At 47.6% G+C, this 27,241-nt stretch overlaps 1 protein-coding gene across 2 annotated transcripts in view; it reads left to right on the top strand.

The window, feature by feature from the left end:
• The window catches only part of ASB9 (ankyrin repeat and SOCS box containing 9), a 156,266-nt gene that overhangs the window by 110,829 nt on the left and 18,196 nt on the right, over window positions 1-27,241 (top strand). For both annotated transcript variants that reach the window (XM_063955785.1, XM_063955786.1), the window contains exon 6: window positions 17,125-17,259. In XM_063955785.1, the coding sequence (XP_063811855.1) occupies window positions 17,125-17,259 (135 nt within the window). The remainder of the gene's footprint in view (window positions 1-17,124; window positions 17,260-27,241) is intronic.

Below are 27,241 nucleotides of genomic sequence, written 5' to 3'. Positions count from 1 at the left end.
GAGTTTTTTGTGCAGCCGGTAACCTTGTCAGCAATAAGTGTAGGAGGTTACTTCCACACAATGTGGAGAAGATAATGTTCATCAAAATGAATTATCAATTCTTCCGGGAAGACCAGCCTCCAGAGAGTACAGTGGGACCTGTGGTGGTGCATTCCAGTGGGGATGTATTAATACTCTGTGAGGATGAGGATGTACACAACACTGAAGGGGGTGAGGAATCGGTCGATGAGGATGAGGATGACATCTTGCCTCTGTAGAGCCAGTTTGTGCAGGGACAAATTAATTGCCAGCTTGTTTTGTGGGGGCCCAAACGAACCAATCATTTCAGCCACAGTCGTGTGGCAGAAATACCAAAGAAAACCAAGTGGCGCTTAACAATCATGTAATAAAATACATTTAATAAAAATACAAATAAAATACAATACAACAACCTCCCAGGGTTGTGATACAGTGTTAAAACATCGCAATAATGTTAATAAACAGTGTGATCTACCAAAACACCTGGTATTTGATTAGAGCACTTGGAGACATATAATGAGGATTCAGTTGCCAATATTATCACGGGGGGTCTCAGGTTTGGGCAGAGAACCATATATACACACTGGAATGTGCAACTGCAGGGTATTAGCCAAACGAATAGCTCACAGTGGCGTGCCCACAGGTACCTGCCTTTTGAGAAAGACGCCCTGCTGGCGTTGAAACGCGTTAAGGAATACAGGACATTCTACGAGGATCGGTACCGCTGTGTACGTCTATCCCCCACCAGAGCCGTGCACGGGAACTCAGATTGACGGCTGCGGCTCGGGCTTCCCAGTCCGCAGCTTCCAACTTACACGGCTCCAGCTACAGCCGCCTCCACACCGCCCGGCAGCACGAGCGTCAGACGGGCCGCTGGTCAGTGCATTTGGCCTGACCCTTGCCACCACTCTGGCTCCATTGGTGGTTGGTCTCCGTGCAGGGGGATACGGAGCTCTTGGATGCGGCAGCGTCTCGGTGAGGACGGCTGAGTCGGGTTCCCCGTGCACCGCAGCACCGCTCTCCATCCATCGCTGAGGCTCTGGTGTTTAACATCTCCCTGGCTAACGGGACAGCACCAGGGAGCAGGAATCGAAAGCTCCTGCCCAGCGACAACAGGTACTTTTATTTCCATTGATTTCAACATTTGCTCACATTGCTCACATTGGCTGAATAAACGTATCTCAACCCGGGTCACGGGTAACTACCTGTGGGCACGCCACTGTGAGCTATTCGTTTGGCTAATACCCTGCAGTTGCACATTCCAGTTGTATATATGGTTCTCTGCCCAAACCTGAGACCCCCCGTGATAATATTGGAAACTGAATCCTCATTATATGTCTCCAAGTGCTCTAATCAAATACCAGGTGTTTTGGTAGATCACACTGTTTATTAACATTATTGTGATGTTTTAACACTGTATCACACCCCCGGGAGGTTGTTGTATTGTATTTTATTTGTATTTTTATTAAATGTATTTTATTACATGATTGTTAAGCGCCACTTGGTTTTCTTTGGTATTTTTGTACATTAAGGGATTGGCAATTCCCTTTCCAAGAGGCTGCTGACACTCAATTGCAGTCATACTCACCTAAGCGCTTAGTGCATTTTCTTTTTTTACTCAGTCGTGTGGCAGACCCTGGCACTGAAATGATGGGTTTGTTAAAGTGTGCATGTCCTGTTTATACAAAATAAGGGTGGGTGGGAGGGCCCAAGGACAATTCCATCTTGTACCTCTTTTTTTTCTTTGCATTATGTACTCTTTGGGGCCTAGTTTTTCAAACTACCATCCTGTCTGACACTGCAGTGCCACTCCTAGATGGGCCAGGTGTTTGTGCCGCCCACTTGTGTCGCTTAGCAAAGTCATCCAGCTACCTCGGTGCAACCTTTTGGCCTAAAAACAATATTGTGAGGTGTGAGGTGTTCAGAATAGACTGGAAATGAGTGGAAATGAATGTTATTGAGGTTAATAATAGCATAGGAGAAAAAAAAAACACCAAATTCTGTGTTTTTAGCAGTTTTTATGCTTTTTTTCCACAAAAATACAGATCCAAAACCCGCAAGGGTGGTCTTGGCAAAACCAATCCAGATCAAAAACACGAAGAAAGATCCAGATCCAAAACCAAAACATGAAAAGTGGCCGGTGCAGTTGGTATTTTTTATGTGTATATTCTGATTAATAAGAACAATCACATTGATTGTGAAATCAATATAGATATGTATCAAATGCAGAATATCCTCCTTTGTTTTTTGTTTTTTTACTAAGCTGTGATTTCTCCCAATGGAAACATTGCTCATACTTGACAGCTGCTGAAAGGATTTCATACAGCACTAAATAGGTGTTACATAGAGGAATCTGCCTAGTGTTGTGCAATGAAGCGGTATCACAATATTATTGCACAAGAGCACCTGCTGTCATACATAGTTGACTACTGTCCCTAAATTCCAGGGACAGTCCTGGGCTGTATAGTGTTACAGATGTTTCCATGACTACATTCAAATCCTAGATATTCTCTGGCCTTTATAACATCATATTTATTGAAAATAAGCATTTCATATTAAAACAAAATTCATTATATCAAAATTTAGTAAACATTCTATGGGGGACTCTGTAGTAATGGAGGTCGCTGAAGTCAGTACAAAACATTATGTGCTTAGATTAGATTACCCTACTCAGCAAATTATTTTAAAATGATGCCAACTATGGGCAATGGGGGTTATTCAGGATAAGCGATCCCCTGCAGTGGCAGGACCCGTTTTGCGTATGTGCAGAACGGGTCCCGCGATCGCATCACAGGATTGTGAAGGCCTCTGCCTGATTGATGGGCAGAGGAATTTGGGGGGAGGGGCGGGGGCAAGACCAAGGACTTCATCACGAGACGCAGTTTCTTTGTACTCGCAAGCCGCCCTGAGACGGCAGGCCAGAGTAAGATGAGCAATTGCAATCCATGCTGAATGAGGGCCTATGTTTAACACTGATGTGAATAATGTCTGGTTTAAGAAGGTCACTAATGTATTTAATTTACAGCTGAATATTATGTTGTCCTGACGACGGAGCTTAGGGCTCCGAAACGTTGAGATTGGAATACAAAGTTTTTTCTACCATTGCTGCCTCTGAGTGCCGTGTTTGATTGGATGGCTACATATGTGTAACTCTGGCACCTGAGCATGTTGAATTGATTTTAGGAGTGCCGGCTGCTGCTGTATACATATATATATATATATATATATATATATATAATTTTTTTTTCTTAGCCCAGAAGACCTTAACTTTAATGGCTGCAGTGTATGAATATCACAGCATGGGTTTTCCTAATTGGTTACCTTTCATTGTTGGTGTAAATGCTTTGTCTGGAGTGACTGTACATAATATGTGGGAGAGGAGTTTGCTGCTGATTATTTTTGCTCTCTTGTTCTATCTCACATGAACACCATAATGTATGCTGGCCTGGAGACTGATAAGATGAGGTTTATATCAGCAGCTGGAGAGCTGGGATTGTGCCGTGAGCGTATACTTTGTTATTGTGACCTTGGCGATGCTGAGCCTCGTCTTTCATTAGGAATCATGGCCCTGACATTGTGTAAATAGCACACATTGTTACATTACATGAAGACCCAGCAGTTCTTGTAATACTTCTACATGTTCCACTGATCTGCTTTGTCTGTGTACCTGCACAGTTCCACTGGAAGAGACAACAGCATAAACTAAGTGATAGAAGGGTGATAGTTAATATGAGCTTCAGGGGGTGATTCACAGGTGGACACAGTAGAGTAGCAGCTGTGACTTTTGTTGCAGCGTCTGCGCTGCAGGTGTGATTACAGAAGACAGACATTATAAAGGTAGACATGAAAAAGGTCGACACAAAAAAGGATTTTTTTAAAAAGGAAATCGAAATGACAGGCATAGGAATGGAGAGAGTTAAACCTCCTGTGATGGGTGTGGACTTAATTGTTATGGAAAGTACAGCCAATGGTAGAGAGGGGAGGGATCAGTATATATAGGGATGTATAGGCTAGCTAGGGGTCTCTTACTTCTGGTTTGCCTTCTGGTGAGTGATACTGAAAGTTTGTATATCACTAGTGGTTTAGCTAGACTAGTTAGATTAGTCACGTTGATTTCACTAGGTGGGTGACTTATATAGCAGTTAGGGAGCTTCCACATCACCCTCCTCTCTCCTCACGTATTCCAGCGTGGTATAATGGCCGCCTCTCGCCCCCTCCGTTCTGCCGGGACCCCAGCTCGTTACCGCTCTGAAGGCGGAGAAAATGGGTCCTCAGATGTGCCTGCTGGCTCATCCGCTCTTTCCTCATTCGCCGGCACCGACGCGCGTACCCGCGCGGTGGTGGCTGGGCGGACCCGGTCTTCCCTGCCCCAGATATCGGGACCGGAGTTAATCTCCGGCCGCGGGGGAGGCTGGGGGCACGGGGGAGGGGAACTGAGGTGAGGAGGGTGAGGCGCCGTTGCCGGGAGCAGGCACCCGCGCGCGCGTGCACGCCAGAGCGGGCGGGCTATGGGGGCTCCCATCCCATCTCCCCACCCGTCCCCCTTGTCACGGCCACGGAGAGATGCCGGTCGGGGGGGTCGGGGGGGGGCGGAGAGCGGTGGCAGGTCGGACGAGGCCTGTCGCAGGGTCTCGTCCGGCGGTGCTCCCTGGTGATCTAGACACTGGACGGAGGATGGCGGGAAGCGACGGGCCGCGCGCACGAGCGTCGCGCATGCCCGTGCACACAGCCAGTGGCGCCAATCGCGCACGTGTGCGCGCAGCGGCGCCGCTGGGTTACATGTCTCCCCTGCTGCCTCCCTTACAGCCGGAGTCCGGCGGGGAGCGGCAGCGGGGGAGGGGCTTACTAGGGTGAGGCACGGCAGCATTGAGCCCCGTAGAGGTGCCTTCCCTGCAGATGGAGGGAGCTCCGGCCTGCGGGAGGAGGGCACACGCGGCGGGGCCGGCGGCAGGCACAGTAGTGACAGTGAGGGCCAGCATAGGCAGGATAGACTAGATGAGTGGTGGGGGGCAACGCCAATTGTAGCCAGGGGGGCCAGCGAGTCACCAGAAGGCCAGGCGGGTCATTTGCCGATGGGTCCCTTATCGGCGCCTGCCGGCCGACGGGCCAGGATACGTGCGCCGGCATCTGCGGGGGCTCCCGCCAGTGCTGGCCGCGATTTTTGGGGAAGTCAGGAGGCTTCCGGAGAGCTAGCATCGGCCCTGTCGACGGTGGTGGCGGCATTGGGCCCATTGGCCACAGCCGCATCTCCGGGGACAGCAAGGCATTCCGGCGCGTGCGCAGAAGCAAGGGCGTCCGGTACGCAGTCGGGGTCAGCGGCTCAGCGAATAGCGCGCGCTTGCCGTGACCTGGGGGCGGCCGCGGCGCAGTTGGGCAACCGTCCAGTACGGACGGAGCGCGGACGCGAGGTGGGGACGTATTTGCCCCGGAGTGCTAGGCATGCCCCGGGAGTGGTTTCCGGGTCCCATGCTTTGTCATCTTTTTCAGGTGATCGTGGTGAGGTTGAGGTGGACGCAGGGCCGGCGCTACCACTAGGCAGCTTTAGGCAGCTGCCTATGGGCGGCGACCACTAGAGGGCGGCAGCGCACAGTGAATGAAAGAGAGAACACATATTACAAGTTTACACTGCAGCTCCCCCCACGATTGGCTACCTCATGATGACTGCTCTGGCGCTCCATCCCCCCATGATCGGCTCCTGCAACTTGTCACTACTCACCAGCTCCCCCCCACAATTGGCCTCCCGCTCCCGAGGGTTACCGGCAGTGCTGCCTCCCCGAGTTCCCCCCCTCCTCCTGCATCTTGTCACCAGCTCCCCCGCCCCAGCAATTGGGCTCCTGCTCCCGCATGTTACCCGCTGCCTCACCCCCTTCATCTTGTTACCAGCTCACTCACCCCATCTCGATTGGTCAGGAATACCCAGGGCCAGGCAGTGGCAGAAGTCCGGGAGGCAATGGATTCGGTTGCCGCCGGGCTCCGGCAGTGACGGAAGCACCGTCTCCATTGCCTCTGACAAGTGTGGCTGGCCGGCTCCTGCATAACGGCTGGCAAAAGCACCTCTGTCCCCCCGCAAAAGTGATGGCTCAGCTGCCCTGCTCCGGCTTCAGCCAGATGACATGACGGCTGGCCGGCTCCCGCCCCACAGGGCAGCTGGCCGGCTCCGGCTCCCGCCTCATAGCACAGCTGGCTGGCTTCGTCTCCTGCCCATCAGCGGCGCTGCCCGACTCCCACATGCTGACACCTGGCAATGGTGAGGACTAAGCTGTAAGTGGAGGAGAGTGTGAGGGTTGGGACAGTGTGTACGTCAATGTGGCTGTGTGTGTGTATGTGTGTATTTATCTAGGTATGTGTGTGTATGTGGCTGTGAGTATGTAGCTATGTGGCTGCGTGTGTGTATATGTGGCTATTTGTGTATAAGTGGTATAATGTGATGTGTGTGTGTATGTATATATGGCTGTGTGTATATGTGGTTGGGTGTGTATTTGTATATATATATGAGTGTGTGTATGTGTGTATTTGTGGCTGTGTGTGCGTATACCATAACTGGGCCAAGGGGGGGTGGCAATATAAAAATTTTAGCCTCCGGCCGTCTGGTATTAACTTACGCCCCTGGGGTCAGGAGAGTGCTAGGAGGTTCCATAGGAGCAGGCGAACAGTGCACCATCCCATTAGTGCACAGTTTGCCAGCCGCCGCAGTTACCAATGGCTGCAGCTGACAGCCAGCCGCCAGCTGTACCTGGCTGGAGCTCAGGCGCCACTGCTGTTGCTGTCAACGTGTATAATTAGGGGCAAACACAGGATTTTCATGGTCGGGGGGAGGGGGAATCCGTACACACGCACACAGCAAGGAAGGGGGTGGGAGGGTGTATATGTATGTATGTATGCATATGTGCTACAGTATGTGTTAGAAGACAGGTTTTGTAATGCGATTTATCATTAACACCTCCTTGGAGTGCCGGCCACTATCTTTGCTGAAAGTAAATAAATAAATAAACAAGTAAATATATATATATATATTTATTTTCAGCAAAGATAGTGGCCGGCACTCCAAGGAGGTGTTAATGATAAATTGCATTACAACCTGTCTTCTAATAGTATATATTTAATAGCCCCTGGTGCCCACATAGTCACAATTACATATACTTCAGCAGTATGGCACTCAGGGTAATAAACACAATAGACAGAGTACAAAAATGTTTCAGCGCTTTACCACTATCCTCAGGTTACCTTGTAATCTGTCTACTGTGTTTATTACGTTGAGTGCTGCACCTATGGTGTGTTTAGATTATATATAATATATATATTTATATTTATATAAAATCACAGATCCTGCACTTCAATTAGGCAGCGGGCCCTGAGGGGGCGAACCCACTCTCCCCTCCCTAACCTAGGAGGATGACAATGGCTGTGGAACTTCTAGGAAGCCATTTACTTTTGAAGCCATTTAGACTTTACACCTGGGGGACTGGAAAGTTGGTATTGGTGTGTGTGTGTGTGTGGGGGGGGGGGGGTGCGGCGAAGGGGGAGGGCAGTAGACAGATGGTTTGCCTAGGGTGCTGGGAAACCTTGCACCGGCCCTGGGTGGACGTGAGCGATGAGGAAGATTTCGACGTTTCCACACCGGGGGACTCCCAGTCCGAGCAGTCGGCAACGTCAGGTGAGGTCGAGCAGTCGACGTCGGGCTCCAGCGCATGCTCCAGTTCTCTCAGTTCCTCCTCTTCTTCATCCCTATCGTCGCAAACGTCCGACGTTAGTAGCACGACTAGGGCAAAGAAGCGTGCGACAAAGTACGCTAAAAAGGCGGCAGGGCAGCAGGAGAAGCGGAAGAGGCGCAAGCGGCTAAGCGAGGACGCTCGCAGGGCCAAGAAGCGCCGCAATTTGCCTGGAGTAGTCCACTGTGATTATACGGCAGTGTTGAGGGGGTTGCGGGATAGCTGCCGTAGGAGGATCTGCAGAGGCGATTACGTGGATATGTTCGTGCTGACTAAGGACGCGAAGAAGGAGTATAAGGCAGCGAAGGCTAAGAAAGGCATAGGAGCTGAGGCTTTCCGTACTTTTGACAACTGGCTGGCTGGTTTCTGCGTCTTTGCGGCATGTTATCTGGAAGATAGGCCGGATGAACACATGAACGTCATACTGTACCTGCACTTGATACACGATATGCAGCGCACATCGTCAGGAATAGAATGGCGGATGTATGATGAGAAGTTCCGAGAAAAGCAGGACTACTTACAGATTATTGATTTTGGTTGCAAGGACGTGGAGGTCTGGCTCCAGGTCACCCGGGCTTCTCAACCTGCAAAGGAGCCCCGGAATCCGGGGGCGGACGGGCAACATGCTGGGTCGTCCGCACAGGGGGGTAGCGCGGAAGGGGGAACGGGTAGGAAAAGTAGATCAGCTATCCGCGGGGGAGGACAGGCCACCGTGAGGGGGAAGTGCTTTGCATTTAATAATGCGACCTGTTCCTTCGGCAAGCAGTGTCGGTTTCGACATTCATGCTTGCAATGTGGCGGCTTCCACCCGGCCTCCAACTGTTTTAAAGGCAATCGGCAAGGCGCAAGGGGAAAGCAAGGCTATGCAAAACCCACCGGGAGCGGGATCGCTCAACAGGGCCCCAACGCCAATTAATTTGGATGCCATGTCCAAGTGGTTGGATTGGTATCCGAATTGTACGGACGCCCAAGTTTTGTTTCAGGGTTTTAAGTTTGGTTTCCGCTTGCCGGTTGCAGGCGAAGTATCGGTCAGGGCTCTCAGAAATCTTCAATCCGCTCGCACCTTGCCTTTGGTTTTGCACGAGAAAGTTGATAAAGAGGTGCGACTGGGTAGGATGGAGGGCCCGTTTAGCTTGCCCCCATTGGATGACTTGGTCATTTCCCCAGTGGGGGTAGTCCCCAAGAAGTCTCCGGGTGCTTTTCGGCTCATTCAGCATCTTTCTTACCCGGCAGGGTCGTCGGTCAACGACGCAATACCGCCAGCACAATGTTCTGTGGTGTACCAGTCGTTTGATGAGGCACTGGAGATGGTTCGTAGTTACGGCCCGGGAGCTCTGATGGCTAAGATCGATGTTGAATCCGCGTTTCGGTTGCTCCCGTTGCATCCGGACTCATTCCGTTTTATGGGTTTTCGGATCGGAGCGGAATATTTAATTGACAAATGTTTGCCGATGGGGTGTTCCGTTTCCTGCTCGTTTTTTGAAAGGTTTAGCACATTTTTGCATTGCTGCATGGAGTCTTCTTCAGGGGGTCATGGAGTTGCGCATTACCTCGATGATTTCCTGTGTGTGGGACCGGCGAATTCGCCGCGCTGCAGCGACTTGCTGTTCAGCATCCGAGCGTTGTTTTATCACTTTGGCGTTCCTGTGGCCGAGGATAAAACGGAGGGGCCGGTTTCATGTTTGTCGTTCTTGGGGATCGAAATCGACACGGCCAAGGTCGCGAAGCTCCGCGAGGTTATTGGGCAGTTCGTGACGTCGAGCAAAGTCAGGCTGAGGCAGGCGCAGTCCTTGCTGGGCCTCTTGAACTTTGCTTGCCGGGTAATCCCGATGGGCAGGGTTTTCTGCCGAAAGATGGAGAGGGGCGACGGCGGGGTGTGCCAGGCTGCATCATTTAATTCGCTTGTCCTCCGAGATCAAGAGGGATTTGGCAGTCTGGGCCTCGTTCCTGGAGGACTTCAATGGGGTGCGCATCTGGCTGGCCCCAACGATCGACAATGCTAGGTTACAGCTGTTTACCGACGCGGCGGGTTCCTCTGGGTTCGGTTGCTACCTAGAGGGATCTTGGTGCGTCGCCTCTTGGCCTGAGGAATGGCATCGCGAAGGTTTCACTAAGGACCTTTTGCTGCTGGAGCTTTTTCCCGTTATGGTAGCACTGGAGGTTTGGGGCGAACGTCTGGCTGATCGCAGCATTTTGTTTAGATGCGACAATCTGGGCGTGGTGCATGCGATCAATAACCAGAGGGCGAAATCGCTGGTGGTCTTGAGGGTGCTTGCGCAATTGCTGCTGACATGCTTGCATAGGAATGTATGGTTCCGCGCGCAGCATGAGCCAGGAATTGAGAACGGAATTGCCGACGCGTTGTCCCGAGGGCAGTGGGAGAGATTTCGTTTGTTGGCACCTGAGGCCGATGAGCGGGGGTTTCAATGTCCCGGTTATGTCTGGCAGGTGATCGGACCGGACTGGAGGGCCTAGCGATGCGGTCAGTGGCTCCGAACACGCTCAAGGCTTACGGTCAAGCTTGGAGAGAGTGGGAAGAGTTTGTCCGAGGACGTAGTCAAGAAGGTAAGAGCGGGCATCGGATGATGCTTTCTTTTATTTGGCAGCTTTTTGTCACGGGTAGGTCCAGAGCGGTGGTGTCCCGGTACTTAGCAGGGATTTTGTTTTTTAATAAAATCAAGGGTGTTCCTGACGTGACAAAGAGCGGGCTTCTTGTGAAGGCGATGAAAGGATGGGCGCGCGTGGCGCCAACGCCGCCAGATAGGCGACGCCCCATCGATGCGGCCTTGTTACCAGCTGTCATCGATGCTGTGGGCAGTATAGCATCGTCACTTTTTGAATCGCTGTTGTTCCAGTTGGCGTTCTCCATGGCTTATCACGGAGCCTTTCGAGTTTCGGAGCTGGTAGCGCCATCTAAGCGGGCAGATTCGCGCATGCTTGGTGGTGGGTGAGAGGTCTTTGCTTTGCAGACTGCGTCGCTCTAAGACGGACCAAGTAGGTAGAGGGCGATGGGTCACTTTGGTACCATCTCTGGAGGGGAGCATTTGCCCGGTGAGATTGGCATCGAAATATGCAGCAGTTCGGCCCGGGGTGAAGGGGTCGTGGCTGCTGCATTATGACGGTTTACCTTTGACGAAATATCAATTTCGTTGGATGCTGAGTCGCTGTCTGGCGAGCTTGGGCCTTTCACCCGCTGCTTTCGGTACGCATTCTTTCCGAATCGGGGCGGCGACGTCGGCTGCGTCGGCGGGTTTTTCCGTTGCGGAGACTCAGGCGGTGGGGCGATGGAAGTCTTCAAGTTACAAACGTTATATTCGCCCGGTTTCATGAGTTTTCAGTTTTATTAACCGTTCAGTTTTATTAACCGTTCAGTTTTATTAACCGTTGGCTAAGTTAATGTTGTAAGGTTAAGTACGTGCCGTTTGTGTCTGTTTGTCTCCCCTGTTCATCCTACTCAGGGATTTGCTACTCGCCGCTGCTGGCAGCGGGGGTCTGGAGTTCTTTTGCAATTTTTTGCCTGACTTGACGGACTGAATTTCAATCTACAATTCGGCTGATCAGTTACAATACGAAGTCCCTCAGCAGGTTTTTACACTTTCACCTCCAGCTGAGTTTCTTACATATATTTTCCCATTTTCAACCCCCCACCCTCCTTTAATTTTCTTATTTTAATTTGATCTTTCCCGTTGTGTTTCTATGTTATGCTTCGATTGGCTGGAAGCTTGTTTAGATCGGCTAGGCCGTGACTCATTCAAGACACGAAAACACCTTTTTTCTTTTGGCAGATCCTTCAGGTTAATGTTAATGTTAATGTTAATAAGCTCATGTTGGGATATTTATTAACCAATTTTTACTCATTTCCTTCACTTCAGGTTGGGTAGAAGACGATTTGGCAATCTGGGTAGTTGGCCACTCTTATGTTTACTGGGCAGCCAGGTTTGTGGCCTCGGATGGGGCGCAGTTTTTTCCTTGGGCTCATAGCATTCGTTGGGTTGGGTGGCGTGGGATGATGTGGCAAGATCTGAAGAGTAGATTGGTCAGTCAGGTCAGTGAGCATGGAGTCCCTAGGGTGCTGGTTGTCCACTTGGGTGGCAACGATCTGGGGAAGAGGACATCTTTAGAGCTGAGATGGGCCATGATGGAAGATCTGGCCAGTGTGGCCGCAGCGTGGCCCAATTGTGTTTTGGTGTTCTCTATGATGGTGCCAAGGTTGCGTTGGCAGGGAGTGGCGGACGGTCGCCCGATTGATGAGGCCAGGTAAAAGGTGAACGCGGCGGTGGCGAAGTGGGTATTGGCTCACGGAGGGAAAGTGGTTCGCCACCCTAGGATTCGGTTCCGGGAAAGTCCCCTGTTTCGGCATGATGGTGTGCATCTGTCCAATGAAGGGATGATGCTTTTCCTGGAGGATCTGTTTCAGGTGTTGCAGGAGTTAGGTTGAGGGTATGGTGGCGGTGCGAAGACTCTGTGGAAGAGTCTTTCGCTGTTGGCGGAAAAGAACGGCAGGTTATAGTTTGACTTGTTAGTTACAGTTTTTTACAGTATTGGTGTGGTTTAGGTGCACTCACCTCCATTGACTTTTAAGGCCGCTAGATCACCCAACAGGGGGCAGTGTCATCACCCGTCAGGGTGGGCAGTCAGCGTGGAGGTCTGAGTCGGGCACTTATAACCTATGTATGGTTTGTGGTAGATTAGGATTGTTTGGGTTTTTAATGTTTTGAGGTTATCGTCAGTGGATTATAGCCGTTCTTTTTCTGCCACCATATGTCGGTTGAATCGGCATGTTAACTTAAATTTTACTTTACAGGTTTTTTCTAATGGTTAGGGTACAATAAATAGCTAACAATTTTCTGCCAAATTCAAGTCTCCGTGTCATTATTTCATGGTATTAAGGGTATTGAATGTTTTACTTTTAGAATAGAGGTCCACACATTATCATTAGGAGGTTTAGGAGATCGAAATGACAGGCATAGGAATGGAGAGAGTTAAACCTCCTGTGATGGGTGTGGACTTAATTGTTATGGAAAGTACAGCCAATGGTAGAGAGGGGAGGGATCAGTATATATAGGGATGTATAGGCTAGCTAGGGGTTTCTTACTTCTGGTTTGCCTTCCCGCCCTCCCACCCCATTAGGTAGAGGTTCTGGCATGGAGTGTCTTGGCTCTGGATTGTTAGTTGTGGTTTATCGTTGGCTATTTGTTGGCGGAAAAGAACGGCAGGTTATAGTTTGACTTGTTAGTTACAGTTTTTACAGTATTGGTGTGGTTTAGGTGCACTCACCTCCATTGACTTTTAAGGCCGCTAGATCACCCAACAGGGGGCAGCGTCATCACCCGTCAGGGTGGGCAGTCAGCGTGGAGGTCTGAGTCGGGCACCTATTACCTATGTATGGTTTGTGATAGATTAGGATTGTTTGGGTTTTTAATGTTTTGAGGTTATCGTCAGTGGATTATAGCCATTCTTTTTTCTGCCACCATATGTCGGTTGAATCGGCATGTTAACTTAAATTTTACTTTACAGGTTTTTTCTAATGGTTAGGGTACAATAAATAGCTAACAATTTTCTGCCAAATTCAAGTCTCCGTGTCATTATTTCATGGTATTAAGGGTATTGAATGTTTTACTTTTAGAATAGAGGTCCACACATTATCATTAGGAGGTTTAAAAAATGTATTTTGTGTTATTAAAAATATTTCACCTAAATTTGTGAAATGAGTCCCTTCGCAGACTCGCTTCGCACGCCATTTTTCGGGCTCAGTAGCTCACTACGCTCTGCTCGCTACAAGGTTACTAAAGGTAATAGTTTTTGAGAGGGATAGTAAGTTGAGCAAAAGTTGTAAAAACATGGAAAATTCTAAAAAAAAAACATGTGTCGACTCATCTGCATTTACAGATGTGTCCTTATGCATCACAGGCCATGGCTCCCATTACAATGTAGCATACCAGGAGTGTGCTACCTCCTCCGCAGGCAGTGAGGGAACTTTGGTTCCAAGCATGTGTGGCGCCGCCTCATGATGTATCCGCAATTTAATTGCAGACACATCAATTAGAGGTTGTCCGCCGCCATTTTTTTTTATCGGAGTGGCCGCATATGACCTCATGCAGCAGCCCAAAAAATGCTCGCGACATGTCCCTATTTCAGACCCCATGCCCCCGCAATGCTAAAACGCTGCGCCCTGAATGCCTGCCACTCTCAATCACCTCCAGAAGGGTTGGCTGCGTCCATCTCTGAATCGACCCCTCAGATGCTGTGTCTGTCCCTAGGCATAGGTGGGAGCATGCATACTTTGTCTCCCGCAAACACTAGCATAACAAAAGCCTGCTGCTGGTACGCTTTGCCAGGAAACATACACATCGCTGCAATGCCACGCCATGCAGCAATTACAGGCAAAGATGTGTGAGGACACATCTGTAGTTCTGAGGGCCTGATTCAGGGTTGTTAGCAAAGCAAAAAAGTACACAACTGGCCACAGCCATGTTGTACTGCAGGTGGGGCAGATGTAACATGTGCAGAGAGATATAGATTTGGGTGGGTTATATTGTTTCTGTGCAGGGTAAATACTGACTGCTTTTGCATGTAGCCCACAAATGTTAGACAGCTTTTTTTTCACTGCAATTTAGATTTCAGTTTAAACACATCCCACCCAAATCTAACCCTCTCTGCACATGTTACATCTTCCCCACCTGCAGTGCAGCATGGTTTTCCCCAGTTGCGTACTTTTTTTGCTTTGGTAACAAACCTGAATCAGGCCCTGTGTTTTCAATATGGGAGCAAATTGCAGCCAACATGTATTGAACTCTCTTTGACCCCTATTTATTTATTTATTTATTTGCTAATTAATACAAATTATTCACAGTTATCACAAATTAGGGAAACAAATCTGTAAAAGGATGAAAACTTGGATTATTGCTCTGAAAACAATATTAATGAAATACATTTTTTTGTTTAGCATATAAAATGTAATCACTGACTAAACACCTGGGGCTGTGAATCTTGAGCAGGTGCAGTAAATTATGGGGCTATCCATTGTCTGTTAATCTTTTTTAAGGTCAGTACTTCAATATTTGTAGACAATAATTGACTTTAATTTACAGTTATTTTTACACAGGTAGTTATGAATATAAATTAAGAAAACTCTTGCACATGGGCTGTAATGGCTTCTACAGCAAGTTTGTCTAACTCTGGCCATCTTCTTTTGCTAATATTAACTGTCGTAGTATTTGGTGTTGCTCTTCAAGTTCCTTCTAAAACAATTTCCGTATCAGGTTCAAAATAGATTTCTTCTTGGTTCAAGAGAACATCTGCAGGTCTCTAATGACTTGTGTTGCCGTAGTGGGTCCTGGCAGTCATCCTCATCAAGCAGTCAGCATGCCTGCAGCCGTTACCTTGATTTGTAGCACCCTCTAGTGGTGGGCTGGTTGGTGATGTCAGTTTGGCAGCAGAATTGCATTGCACAGCCTAATTAAACTCATTGGTTCTAGAGTATCAGGTCTCCTGCTCCAGCATTACAGTACTTCTGTTTCTGTCTGACTGATTCCATTTCAGTGACGTGTCTTGTATCTTTGTTCAGCATCTTTGCCTGTACTTCTGACCACGGCTTGTACCCTGACCTCAGCTTGCCTGACCATTCATCTGTCTGCTGTTTCTGTACCATGTCACTCCCACACAGTCACCTCTAGGGTCAGTGATAAGGCTGCAGCCTGTGGATCCCCAGCAGTGAAGCCCATCCTGTTGTGTAGTAATTGAAGACTGGGGGGTCTGTTAGACTCCGCTCCTTGACTCTGCCAATTCTCATTGTAAGTCACAAGCATTATCAGCCATCTCTATTAAAGCTGACATTGACGTCTGGCATTTTTGTGCAATATTGGCAGCATGATTTGGCTGGAATAAGGAGAAGCAGAGGAAGAGACTTGGCACATGAACTTGTGTAAGCATTGTACATATTTAAGGTAGATGTAAGCAATCATGGCTGTCATAAGCAATCATGGCGGTCATGCCAGGACACTTATTCCCATGGTCTTAGAGGTTGTGGTGGCAGCTGCAGCCACCAAGGTAGACAGGAGGAATAGAGACTTCATCATTGACTCCTGAGCTGATTGTGATGGTATTCCAGTACATGTTCTCAAGAACTCCTCTGTACCACATTGGAATTATTACCCACTTCATTCATAAATGTGATCTGTTTTACATTGATGAGAAGATGATTATGTAGTAGGTGGTACCCAGAGCTAATCTAATATACAGCCACAGCCACCAATAACTGCTGTAAGCATGACCTAGAATTTGTAGGTCTAAGTGGGGGAGTACATTTTCTTGTATTTTTGTTTTGCATCCCCTCACTAGTTTCTGTGTCTAGAGCCATATTAACATATAGGCACGGTGGGCAGCTGCCCAGGGTCCCACAATTCTAGGGGCCTTCTAACAGGGTCAGGTGGTGGTCACACAGTCAGAGTGGTGAGGCAGCATTCTCTACCTGCCTCCCACCCTGCAGCCAAACGATAAATGGCTGTCAGAATGCTGATTGTTGGATGGCTGGAGCTATCCACTAATAAGTGTGCTGACAGCCATTCACTATATGGAATCACGTGGAGAGATGACGTGGGACCACAAGAGGGGCATATTATGTTTTTTTTTTATTTCCATGAATGGGTGGTTAGGGGCCACAAGGCATTCTTTTAGCCAGGGCCTACAATGCTGTTAAGAAGGTCCTGTCTGTGTCACCAATTCCCCTTCTTTTGCACTATTCAGGTAGTAAGAGGATGCATAAGCATTATATGGTAACACACTTCCACCCCGTATCACACACACATTGTGTGATATGCACTTACAGACCAGTAAGGCATACTTAACTACTACCGGTATGTCCAGGAAACTCACACATTTCAGGGGACTCTGCGGGGCTCCCAAGAGCGTAAGCCGGCTTCTCAAGTGAAGTGGGCTGTCTGGGATCTTGATTACACTAATGATGACTTGTGCCCTAGGCTTTACAATGCAGAACATGTGCGTTTTTGCAGAGTGGGTTGCAATGCCATAACGGCACAATCATGGTGCTATGTCGCCCAGTACTTCCCACGTGGCTTTCTGAATGTTGCCAAGCATGGAGTAAGGGTGTACAGTACCTAAAATGCTCACTTTGACATGAGACTTGCTATAAGATATAATATATCTATATAATAACAACTACCGTGTTATATTAGTGAGAAATCACAGTGTTATGTGGAAAGTACAAGGTCGTATTTGTTTACAAAAAAATAAGTCTAATTCTTAAATGCTTGCTGAGCTGTAAAACCTTGCAATAAATGTATATGCCACTCAGTTACCATGTTAATGAGTTAATACTTACAAACAGGTACTGTGATCTGATGTATTGTAATAAGTTTACGGTGCTCTGTATTTTCAGGCCATACAGAGTGTGTGGAGTCTCTTTCAAATGCTGGAGTCAGTATACAGCAACATATAAGGCACCTGGGTTCTCCGCTGTATGTTGCCTGTGAGAATGATAAGATGGACACAGCTAAACGACTGCTTGAACTGGGTGAGAGATTCATTTTAACACACGTCTCTGAAAATTGTTTCTTTCCTAATATTTCTGTTTCTAATACATTTCAGCTGCTGTAAACACCCAGTTAAGTGGTTTTAGTACAACCAGAAACAAAACTATAGTAAAAACCTGATTTCAACTAAATTTATGCCTTTGTCTAGTTGTTTTATTTCTACGGGGGGTATTTATCAAAGTATGGAGAGAGATCAAGCACAAACTAAACTGCTCCTAACTGTCATTTTCCAAACACATCCTGTGAAATGAGAGTTATAAGCTGATTGGTTAGTAAATATTTCTCTCCATGCTTTGATAATTATCCCCATTAGCTTTATTTTCTGTTACCAGAGGTTTGTATGTTTATAGAAATAAGCACTAAATATTGAGTAGGGTAGTCCACTTCAGTATTTCTTTTTATAGATTTATGGTCCATATTTATCAGGCCTTTGAGAGTGAAAAATTGCATGGTGATAAAGTACCAGCCAATTAGTTTCTAACTACCATGTTACCGGTTATGTTTGAAAAATGCCAGCTAGAAGCTGATTGGTTGGTATTTTATCACCGTGCAACTTGTCACTCTCCAAAGTTTGATAAAACTGGGCCTATATTTGAATTGAGTTAGATAAGATTGATAAAATGTCAAAATCTTGCTTGGCTGCTCCTCCCTCATCCAGAGTGTTCACTTCAACAGTTTGAAAAAAGCTACCTCCTAGCAGGAGAGATTATTTATCTGCTCAGCCCATTACAGACATCACAGGACAAGCTGTATTGGAGGATCACATTTCATTGGTTTTATTATTTGATTCATCTTACCGGACTAGTCTCCACCAAAAACACATTTGTACTGTAGTTTTGGGTGGAGTTATCCTTTAAGCCAGTGGTTCCCAAACTTTGTTGAATCACAGCGGACTAGAGTACCCAAAAATTTTTTCACATCATCCTTAGGCCAAACGTTTCTTATTGAAAAATTTAGAAAATAAATATTATATTAAGTGTACTGTGTTTATGGGGGGTATTCAATTGTAGTCCGAACTGCCGTCTTGTCAGAAAGACAGCAGTTTCCTTAGTTTCTGACTTTTTTAGGTCGGAAACTGTTCCGACCTATTCCATCCCCCTGCCATTTTTTTTCGACAAGTCAGCAATTCCGTATATGCGCGGCATACGGGTACAAAGAGCATCGTTGTTTTGCACTGCTTCTAGCGACGATTCCATTCACACAGCTGATCACAAGAAGATTGACAGGAAGTGGGAGTTTATGGGTGTCAACTGACCGTTTTCTGGGAGTGTTTGGAAAAATGCAGGCGTGTCCAGGCGTTTGCAGGGCGGGTATCTGAAGTCAATTCCGGGACCTTCGTCGCTGCAATCATCGCACAGAATAAGTAACTACAGGGCTGGTCTTGTTCTGCACAAAATGTTTGTACCCGCTCGATAGCACAAGTATTTGCACACTTGCAACACGAAAATACACTCCCCCGTGGGTGGCGACTAAGCGTTTGCACGGCTGCCAAAAGTAGCTAGCGAGCGATCAACTCGGAATGACCCCCAATGTCAATCCGACTATACAAAAAGTCAGATTGGCATTATCGGGAACGGTCACTCATTGAATACTGAGACATTGGATCCTTTCCGTCGTAAAGGATCCGACATCAACTGATATATCCCTATATGTCAACCTTAGGTTCAATTATGCAGAGAGGCATAGGATTTGCTTCTGTTTATCCACATATTTTATGATTGGCAGCCGTCAACATGGTTTTGCCTGTTACACTGACCATAAATAATTTGTATTAGTCCTGGGCCACCAATACAAGACACCCCTGCAGGTGCCCTGAGGCAGCCTAGGGTGCCTAGGCACACAGTTTGAGAACCACTGCTTTAAGCTTTATAAAACAGTAAATAAATTACACTAGTATTGATTTAAACATTTAAATCTGGAACACAGAATGAAAACTGTCTCACAGGCCTATAAGGGATACTAACCCCAGAATTATATAGCACCCTGCTTTAACAGCTTAAACCGTGTGAAGTGACGCTAAACTGAACACACTAGACTAGAGCAAGATGGTAGTGACACTTAGAGTACATAGCTTAAATTAAGTAGAGCCTCTACTCCAGAGTTGCATAATAGTGAGAGATAATTCTGAGGTTATGTTCTGACCGTTTGCTATCTCAAGATTGTGCTTTGAAGTGCACATATAAGTGGTTCCAGTCGTTAGTTTGCATCATTTTGCCAGAAGCCATATAGAGCTCTTATAATTCACCTGGCAGAATCAGACACACACTCTTTTTATAGTACCAGGTTACTTCAGGAGACCTCTGTTTTAGGGCATTTAACATTTGCCTTACATTTCTGTCTGCCATCGTGGGAGTTGATTTCTGCCTGCATCTCCCCCACTAGAACTAACCTATATTAACTGTTCAGTATTTTGAGCTTGACCAACCAACTCCTCAAACTTTGAACACAGGATTGACACCATGAAGCTCAGTCCAGCAAATCAATCATTCTAGCCTAAACTTATTAAAACAGGATGCAGCTGATATGCCAGAGGTCAGGATCCTGGCGGTCAGGATACAGATGCCAGAATTCCTACCGATGACAATGCCACCAGCCGGAATGCCAGCTAAAAGGGGCTATTCCTACTCAGGGGTGTCCATGACACCCATAGATTATGAATAGAACTGAGCCCACTGCGTGGCAAGTGCAGCAAGCCCGCAAGGGGCTCCGTTGCACTCCTTCCCTTCCCCCCTTGTTACGTTCACTGTACTTGGTACTCCTGAAACTGGGCGGATGAGCCCCAAGTACTGGAACGTAATGCTGAAGTGGGAACGGAGTTCAGCAGCAAGCCCTACAGAACCCTGACTCCGTTGTTCCACCCGCGTGGTCAGTCTACGCCTGCGAGACTATGTTTGCTTTGGCCCACGGCAGCCGCATTTGAAGTGCGGATTATGTCTGCCCAACTCCGATGCCCCCCGGTCTTAGTTGGAGACAAGGCGTAAACTGAGATGGGGCGAGAACAAGGGGAACCTCTAACTAAACAGAAACCAGAGTTAGGGGCAACTACAGAACTCAAACAAAAGTATGTGCAGATATGGCCAAGGCTGTAAGATGCGGCAAAGCCGCTACTCACAACACCGGAGCTAATACAGCCAGGAGAACGGGAACCCCGAGGCCGCAGACACAGGCTCACAGGAATGGAAAGCTGGAAGGATTCCCACAACAAGCTTCCGGACACCAGGACTCAGGACCACAGGATCAAAGGTTGACTAACTCAGGATTCCAGGACAGGAATGCTCCAGGGCAGGAAGCAGCTCACAAGAAGCTCCGGACTCTGACAGAGCTGAGTACACAGGATTCCAGTATCAGACAGGGCCAGGACACAGATGCAATACTGGACCAGACACTAATCAGGAACATCCAGGTATAGCTACAAATGTCTATCACCATCTCAGAACTGCATAGCTAACTAGGTAATAAGTAGAGATGAGCGCCTGAAATTTTTCGGGTTTTGTGTTTTGGTTTTGGGTTCGGTTCCGCGGCCGTGTTTTGGGTTCGAACGCGTTTTGGCAAAACCTCACCGAATTTTTTTTGTCGGATTCGGGTGTGTTTTGGATTCGGGTGTTTTTTTCAAAAAACACTAAAAAACAGCTTAAATCATAGAATTTGGGGGTCATTTTGATCCCAAAGTATTATTAACCTCAAAAACCATAATTTACACTCATTTTCAGTCTATTCTGAATACCTCACACCTCACAATATTATTTTTAGTCCTAAAATTTGCACCGAGGTCGCTGTGTGAGTAAGATAAGCGACCCTAGTGGCCGACACAAACACCGGGCCCATCTAGGAGTGGCACTGCAGTGTCACGCAGGATGTCCCTTCCAAAAAACCCTCCCCAAACAGCACATGACGCAAAGAAAAAAAGAGGCGCAATGAGGTAGCTGTGTGAGTAAGATTAGCGACCCTAGTGGCCGACACAAACACCGGGCCCATCTAGGAGTGGCACTGCAGTGTCACGCAGGATGGCCCTTCCAAAAAACCGTCCCCAAACAGCACATGACGCAAAGAAAAAAAGAGGCGCAATGAGGTAGCTGTGTGAGTAAGATTAGCGACCCTAGTGGCCGACACAAACACCGGGCCCATCTAGGAGTGGCACTGCAGTGTCACGCAGGATGTCCCTTCCAAAAAACCCTCCCCAAACAGCACATGACGCAAAGAAAAAAAGAGGCGCAATGAGGTAGCTGTGTGAGTAAGATTAGCGACCCTAGTGGCCGACACAAACACCGGGCCCATCTAGGAGTGGCACTGCAGTGTCACGCAGGATGTCCCTTCCAAAAAACCCTCCCCAAACAGCACATGACGCAAAGAAAAAAAGAGGCGCAATGAGGTAGCTGACTGTGTGAGTAAGATTAGCGACCCTAGTGGCCGACACAAACACCGGGCCCATTTAGGAGTGGCACTGCAGTGTCACGCAGGATGTCCCTTCCAAAAAACCCTCCCCAATCAGCACATGATGCAAAGAAAAAGAAAAGAAAAAAGAGGTGCAAGATGGAATTGTCCTTGGGCCCTCCCACCCACCCTTATGTTGTATAAACAAAACAGGACATGCACACTTTAACCAACCCATCATTTCAGTGACAGGGTCTGCCACACGACTGTGACTGATATGACGGGTTGGTTTGGACCCCCCCCAAAAAAGAAGCAATTAATCTCTCCTTGCACAAACTGGCTCTACAGAGGCAAGATGTCCACCTCATCATCACCCTCCGATATATCACCGTGTACATCCCCCTCCTCACAGATTATCAATTCGTCCCCACTGGAATCCACCATCTCAGCTCCCTGTGTACTTTGTGGAGGCAATTGCTGCTGGTCAATGTCTCCGCGGAGGAATTGATTATAATTCATTTTAATGAACATCATCTTCTCCACATTTTCTGGATGTAACCTCGTACGCCGATTGCTGACAAGGTGAGCGGCGGCACTAAACACTCTTTCGGAGTACACACTTGTGGGAGGGCAACTTAGGTAGAATAAAGCCAGTTTGTGCAAGGGCCTCCAAATTGCCTCTTTTTCCTGCCAGTATAAGTACGGACTGTGTGACATGCCTACTTGGATGCGGTCACTCATATAATCCTCCACCATTCTATCAATGTTGAGAGAATCATATGCAGTGACAGTAGACGACATGTCCGTAATCGTTGTCAGGTCCTTCAGTCCGGACCAGATGTCAGCATCAGCAGTCGCTCCAGACTGCCCTGCATCACCGCCAGCGGGTGGGCTCGGAATTCTGAGCCTTTTCCTCGCACCCCCAGTTGCGGGAGAATGTGAAGGAGGAGATGTTGACAGGTCGCGTTCCGCTTGACTTGACAATTTTGTCACCAGCAGGTCTTTCAACCCCAGCAGACTTGTGTCTGCCGGAAAGAGAGATCCAAGGTAGGCTTTAAATCTAGGATCGAGCACGGTGGCCAAAATGTAGTGCTCTGATTTCAACAGATTGACCACCCGTGAATCCTTGTTAAGCGAATTAAGGGCTCCATCCACAAGTCCAACATGCCTAGCGGAATCGCTCCGTGTTAGCTCCTCCTTCAATGTCTCCAGCTTCTTCTGCAAAAGCCTGATGAGGGGAATGACCTGACTCAGGCTGGCAGTGTCTGAACTGACTTCACGTGTGGCAAGTTCAAAGGGCATCAGAACCTTGCACAACGTTGAAATCATTCTCCACTGCGCTTGAGACAGGTGCATTCCACCTACTATATCGTGCTCAATTGTATAGGCTTGAATGGCCTTTTGCTGCTCCTCCAACCTCTGAAGCATATAGAGGGTTGAATTCCACCTCGTTACCACTTCTTGCTTCAGATGATGGCAGGGCAGGTTCAGTAGTTTTTGGTGGTGCTCCAGTCTTCTGTACGTGGTGCCTGTACGCCGAAAGTGTCCCGCAATTCTTCTGGCCACCGACAGCATCTCTTGCACGCCCCTGTCGTTTTTTAAAAAATTCTGCACCACCAAATTCAAGGTATGTGCAAAACATGGGACGTGCTGGAATTTGCCCATATTTAATGCACACACAATATTGCTGGCGTTGTCCGATGCCACAAATCCACAGGAGAGTCCAATTGGGGTAAGCCATTCCGCGATGATCTTCCTCAGTTGCCGTAAGAGGTTTTCAGCTGTGTGCGTATTCTGGAAAGCGGTGATACAAAGCGTAGCCTGCCTAGGAAAGAGTTGGCGTTTGCGAGATGCTGCTACTGGTGCCGCCGCTGCTGTTCTTGCGGCGGGAGTCCATACATCTACCCAGTGGGCTGTCACAGTCATATAGTCCTGACCCTGCCCTGCTCCACTTGTCCACATGTCCGTGGTTAAGTGGACATTGGGTACAACTGCATTTTTTAGGACACTGGTGAGTCTTTTTCTGACGTCCGTGTACATTCTCGGTATCGCCTGCCTAGAGAAGTGGAACCTAGATGGTATTTGGTAACGGGGGCACACTGCCTCAATAAATTGTCTAGTTCCCTGTGAACTAACGGCGGATACCGGACGCACGTCTAACACCAACATAGTTGTCAAGGCCTCAGTTATCCGCTTTGCAGCAGGATGACTGCTGTGATATTTCATCTTCCTCGCAAAGGACTGTTGAACAGTCAATTGCTTACTGGAAGTAGTACAAGTGGGCTTACGACTTCCCCTCTGGGATGACCATCGACTCCCAGCAGCAACAACAGCAGCGCCAGCAGCAGTAGGCGTTACACGCAAGGATGCATTGGAGGAATCCCAGGCAGGAGAGGAATCGTCAGAATTGCCAGTGACATGGCCTGCAGGACTATTGGCATTCCTGGGGAAGGAGGAAATTGACACTGAGGGAGTTGGTGGGGTGGTTTGCGTGAGCTTGGTTACAAGAGGAAGGGATTTACTGGTCAGTGGACTGCTTCCGCTGTCACCCAAAGTTTTTGAACTTGTCACTGACTTATTATGAATGCGCTGCAGGTGACGTATAAGGGAGGATGTTCCGAGGTGGTTAACGTCCTTACCCCTACTTATTACAGCTTGACAAAGGGAACACACGGCTTGACACCTGTTGTCCGCATTTCTGGTGAAATACCTCCACACCGAAGAGCTGATTTTTTTGGTATTTTCACCTGGCATGTCAACGGCCATATTCCTCCCACGGACAACAGGTGTCTCCCCGGGTGCCTGACTTAAACAAACCACCTCACCATCAGAATCCTCCTGGTCAATTTCCTCCCCAGCGCCAGCAACACCCATATCCTCCTCATCCTGGTGTACTTCAACACTGACATCTTCAATCTGACTATCAGGAACTGGACTGCGGGTGCTCCTTCCAGCACTTGCAGGGGGCGTGCAAATGGTGGAAGGCGCATGCTCTTCACGTCCAGTGTTGGGAAGGTCAGGCATCGCAACCGACACAATTGGACTCTCCTTGTGGATTTGGGATTTCGAAGAATGCACAGTTCTTTGCTGTGCTGCTTTTGCCAGCTTGAGTCTTTTCATTTTTCTAGCGAGAGGCTGAGTGCTTCCATCCTCATGTGAAGCTGAACCACTAGCCATGAACATAGGCCAGGGCCTCAGCCGTTCCTTGCCACTCCGTGTGGTAAATGGCATATTGGCAAGTTTACGCTTCTCCTCCGACAATTTTATTTTAGGTTTTGGAGTCCTTTTTTTTCTGATATTTGGTGTTTTGGATTTGACATGCTCTGTACTATGACATTGGGCATCGGCCTTGGCAGACGACGTTGCTGGCATTTCATCGTCTCGGCCATGACTAGTGGCAGCAGCTTCAGCACGAGGTGGAAGTGGATCTTGATCTTTCCCTAATTTTGGAACCTCAACATTTTTGTTCTCCATATTTTAATAGGCACAACTAAAAGGCACCTCAGGTAAACAATGGAGATGGATACTAGTATACAATTATGGACTGCCTGCCGAGTGCAGACACAGAGGTAGCCACAGCCGTGAACTACCGTACTGTACTGTGTCTGCTGCTAATATAGACTGGTTGATAAAGAGATGTCTATGTAACTATGTATGTATAAAGAAGAAAGAAAAAAAACCACGGTTAGGTGGTATACAATTATGGACGGACTGCCTGCCGAGTGCAGACACAGAGGTAGCCACAGCCGTGAACTACCGTACTGTACTGTGTCTGCTGCTAATAATATAGACTGGTTGATAAAGAGATGTCGTAGTAGTATGTATGTATAAAGAAGAAAGAAAAAAAAACCACGGTTAGGTGGTATACAATTATGGACGGACTGCCTGCCGAGTGCAGACACAGAGGTAGCCACAGCCGTGAACTACCGTACTGTACTGTGTCTGCTGCTAATATAGACTGGTTGATAAAGAGATGTCTATGTAACTATGTATGTATAAAGAAGAAAGAAAAAAAAACCACGGTTAGGTGGTATACAATTATGGACGGACTGCCTGCCGAGTGCAGACACAGAGGTAGCCACAGCCGTGAACTACCGTACTGTACTGTGTCTGCTGCTAATATAGACTGGTTGATAAAGAGATGTCTATGTAACTATGTATGTATAAAGAAGAAAGAAAAAAAAACCACGGTTAGGTGGTATACAATTATGGACGGACTGCCTGCCGAGTGCAGACACAGAGGTAGCCACAGCCGTGAACTACCGTACTGTACTGTGTCTGCTGCTAATATAGACTGGTTGATAAAGAGATGTCTATGTAACTATGTATGTATAAAGAAGAAAGAAAAAAAAACCACGGTTAGGTGGTATACAATTATGGACGGACTGCCTGCCGAGTGCAGACACAGAGGTAGCCACAGCCGTGAACTACCGTACTGTACTGTGTCTGCTGCTAATATAGACTGGTTGATAAAGAGATGTCTATGTAACTATGTATGTATAAAGAAGAAAGAAAAAAAAACCACGGTTAGGTGGTATACAATTATGGACGGACTGCCTGCCGAGTGCAGACACAGAGGTAGCCACAGCCGTGAACTACCGTACTGTACTGTGTCTGCTGCTAATATAGACTGGTTGATAAAGAGATGTCTATGTAACTATGTATGTATAAAGAAGAAAGAAAAAAAAACCACGGTTAGGTGGTATACAATTATGGACGGACTGCCTGCCGAGTGCAGACACAGAGGTAGCCACAGCCGTGAACTACCGTACTGTACTGTGTCTGCTGCTAATATAGACTGGTTGATAAAGAGATGTCGTAGTAGTATGTATGTATAAAGAAGAAAAAAAAACCACGGTTAGGTGGTATACAATTATGGACGGACTGCCTGCCGAGTGCAGACACAGAGGTAGCCACAGCCGTGAACTACCGTACTGTGTCTGCTGCGACTGGATGATAAATGATATAAAAAATATATATATATCACTACTGCAGCCGGACAGGTATATATTATATATTATATAATGACGGACCTGCTGGACACTGTCTGTCAGCAGAATGAGTTTTATTTTTATAGAATAAAAAAAACAACAACACACAAGTGAAGTCACACGACGAGTGTTTAACTTTTTCAGGCAATCACAATATAAGTATACTACTAACTATACTGGTGGTCAGTGTGGTCAGGTCACTGGTCAGTCACACTGGCAGTGGCACTCCTGCAGCAAAAGTGTGCACTGTTTAATTTTAATATAATATTATGTACTCCTGGCTCCTGCTATAACCTATAACTGGCACTGCAGTGCTCCCCAGTCTCCCCCACAATTATAAGCTGTGTGAGCTGAGCAGTCAGACAGATATATAATATATATAGATGATGCAGCACACTGGGCTGAGCCTGAGCAGTGCACACAGATATGGTATGTGACTGAGTCACTGTGTGTATCGCTTTTTTCAGGCAGAGAACGGATATATTAAATAAACTGCACTGTCTGGTGGTCACTCACTATATAATATTATGTACTCCTGGCTCCTGCTATAACCTATAACTGGCACTGCAGTGCTCCCCAGTCTCCCCCACAATTATAAGCT

This window comes from Pseudophryne corroboree, chromosome 2, assembly GCF_028390025.1.
Source record: "Pseudophryne corroboree isolate aPseCor3 chromosome 2, aPseCor3.hap2, whole genome shotgun sequence".
Lineage (NCBI taxonomy): Eukaryota > Metazoa > Chordata > Amphibia > Anura > Myobatrachidae > Pseudophryne > Pseudophryne corroboree.
The sequence above is the reverse complement of the archived record's forward strand: the minus strand, read 5'-3'. Positions and strand labels throughout refer to the sequence as shown.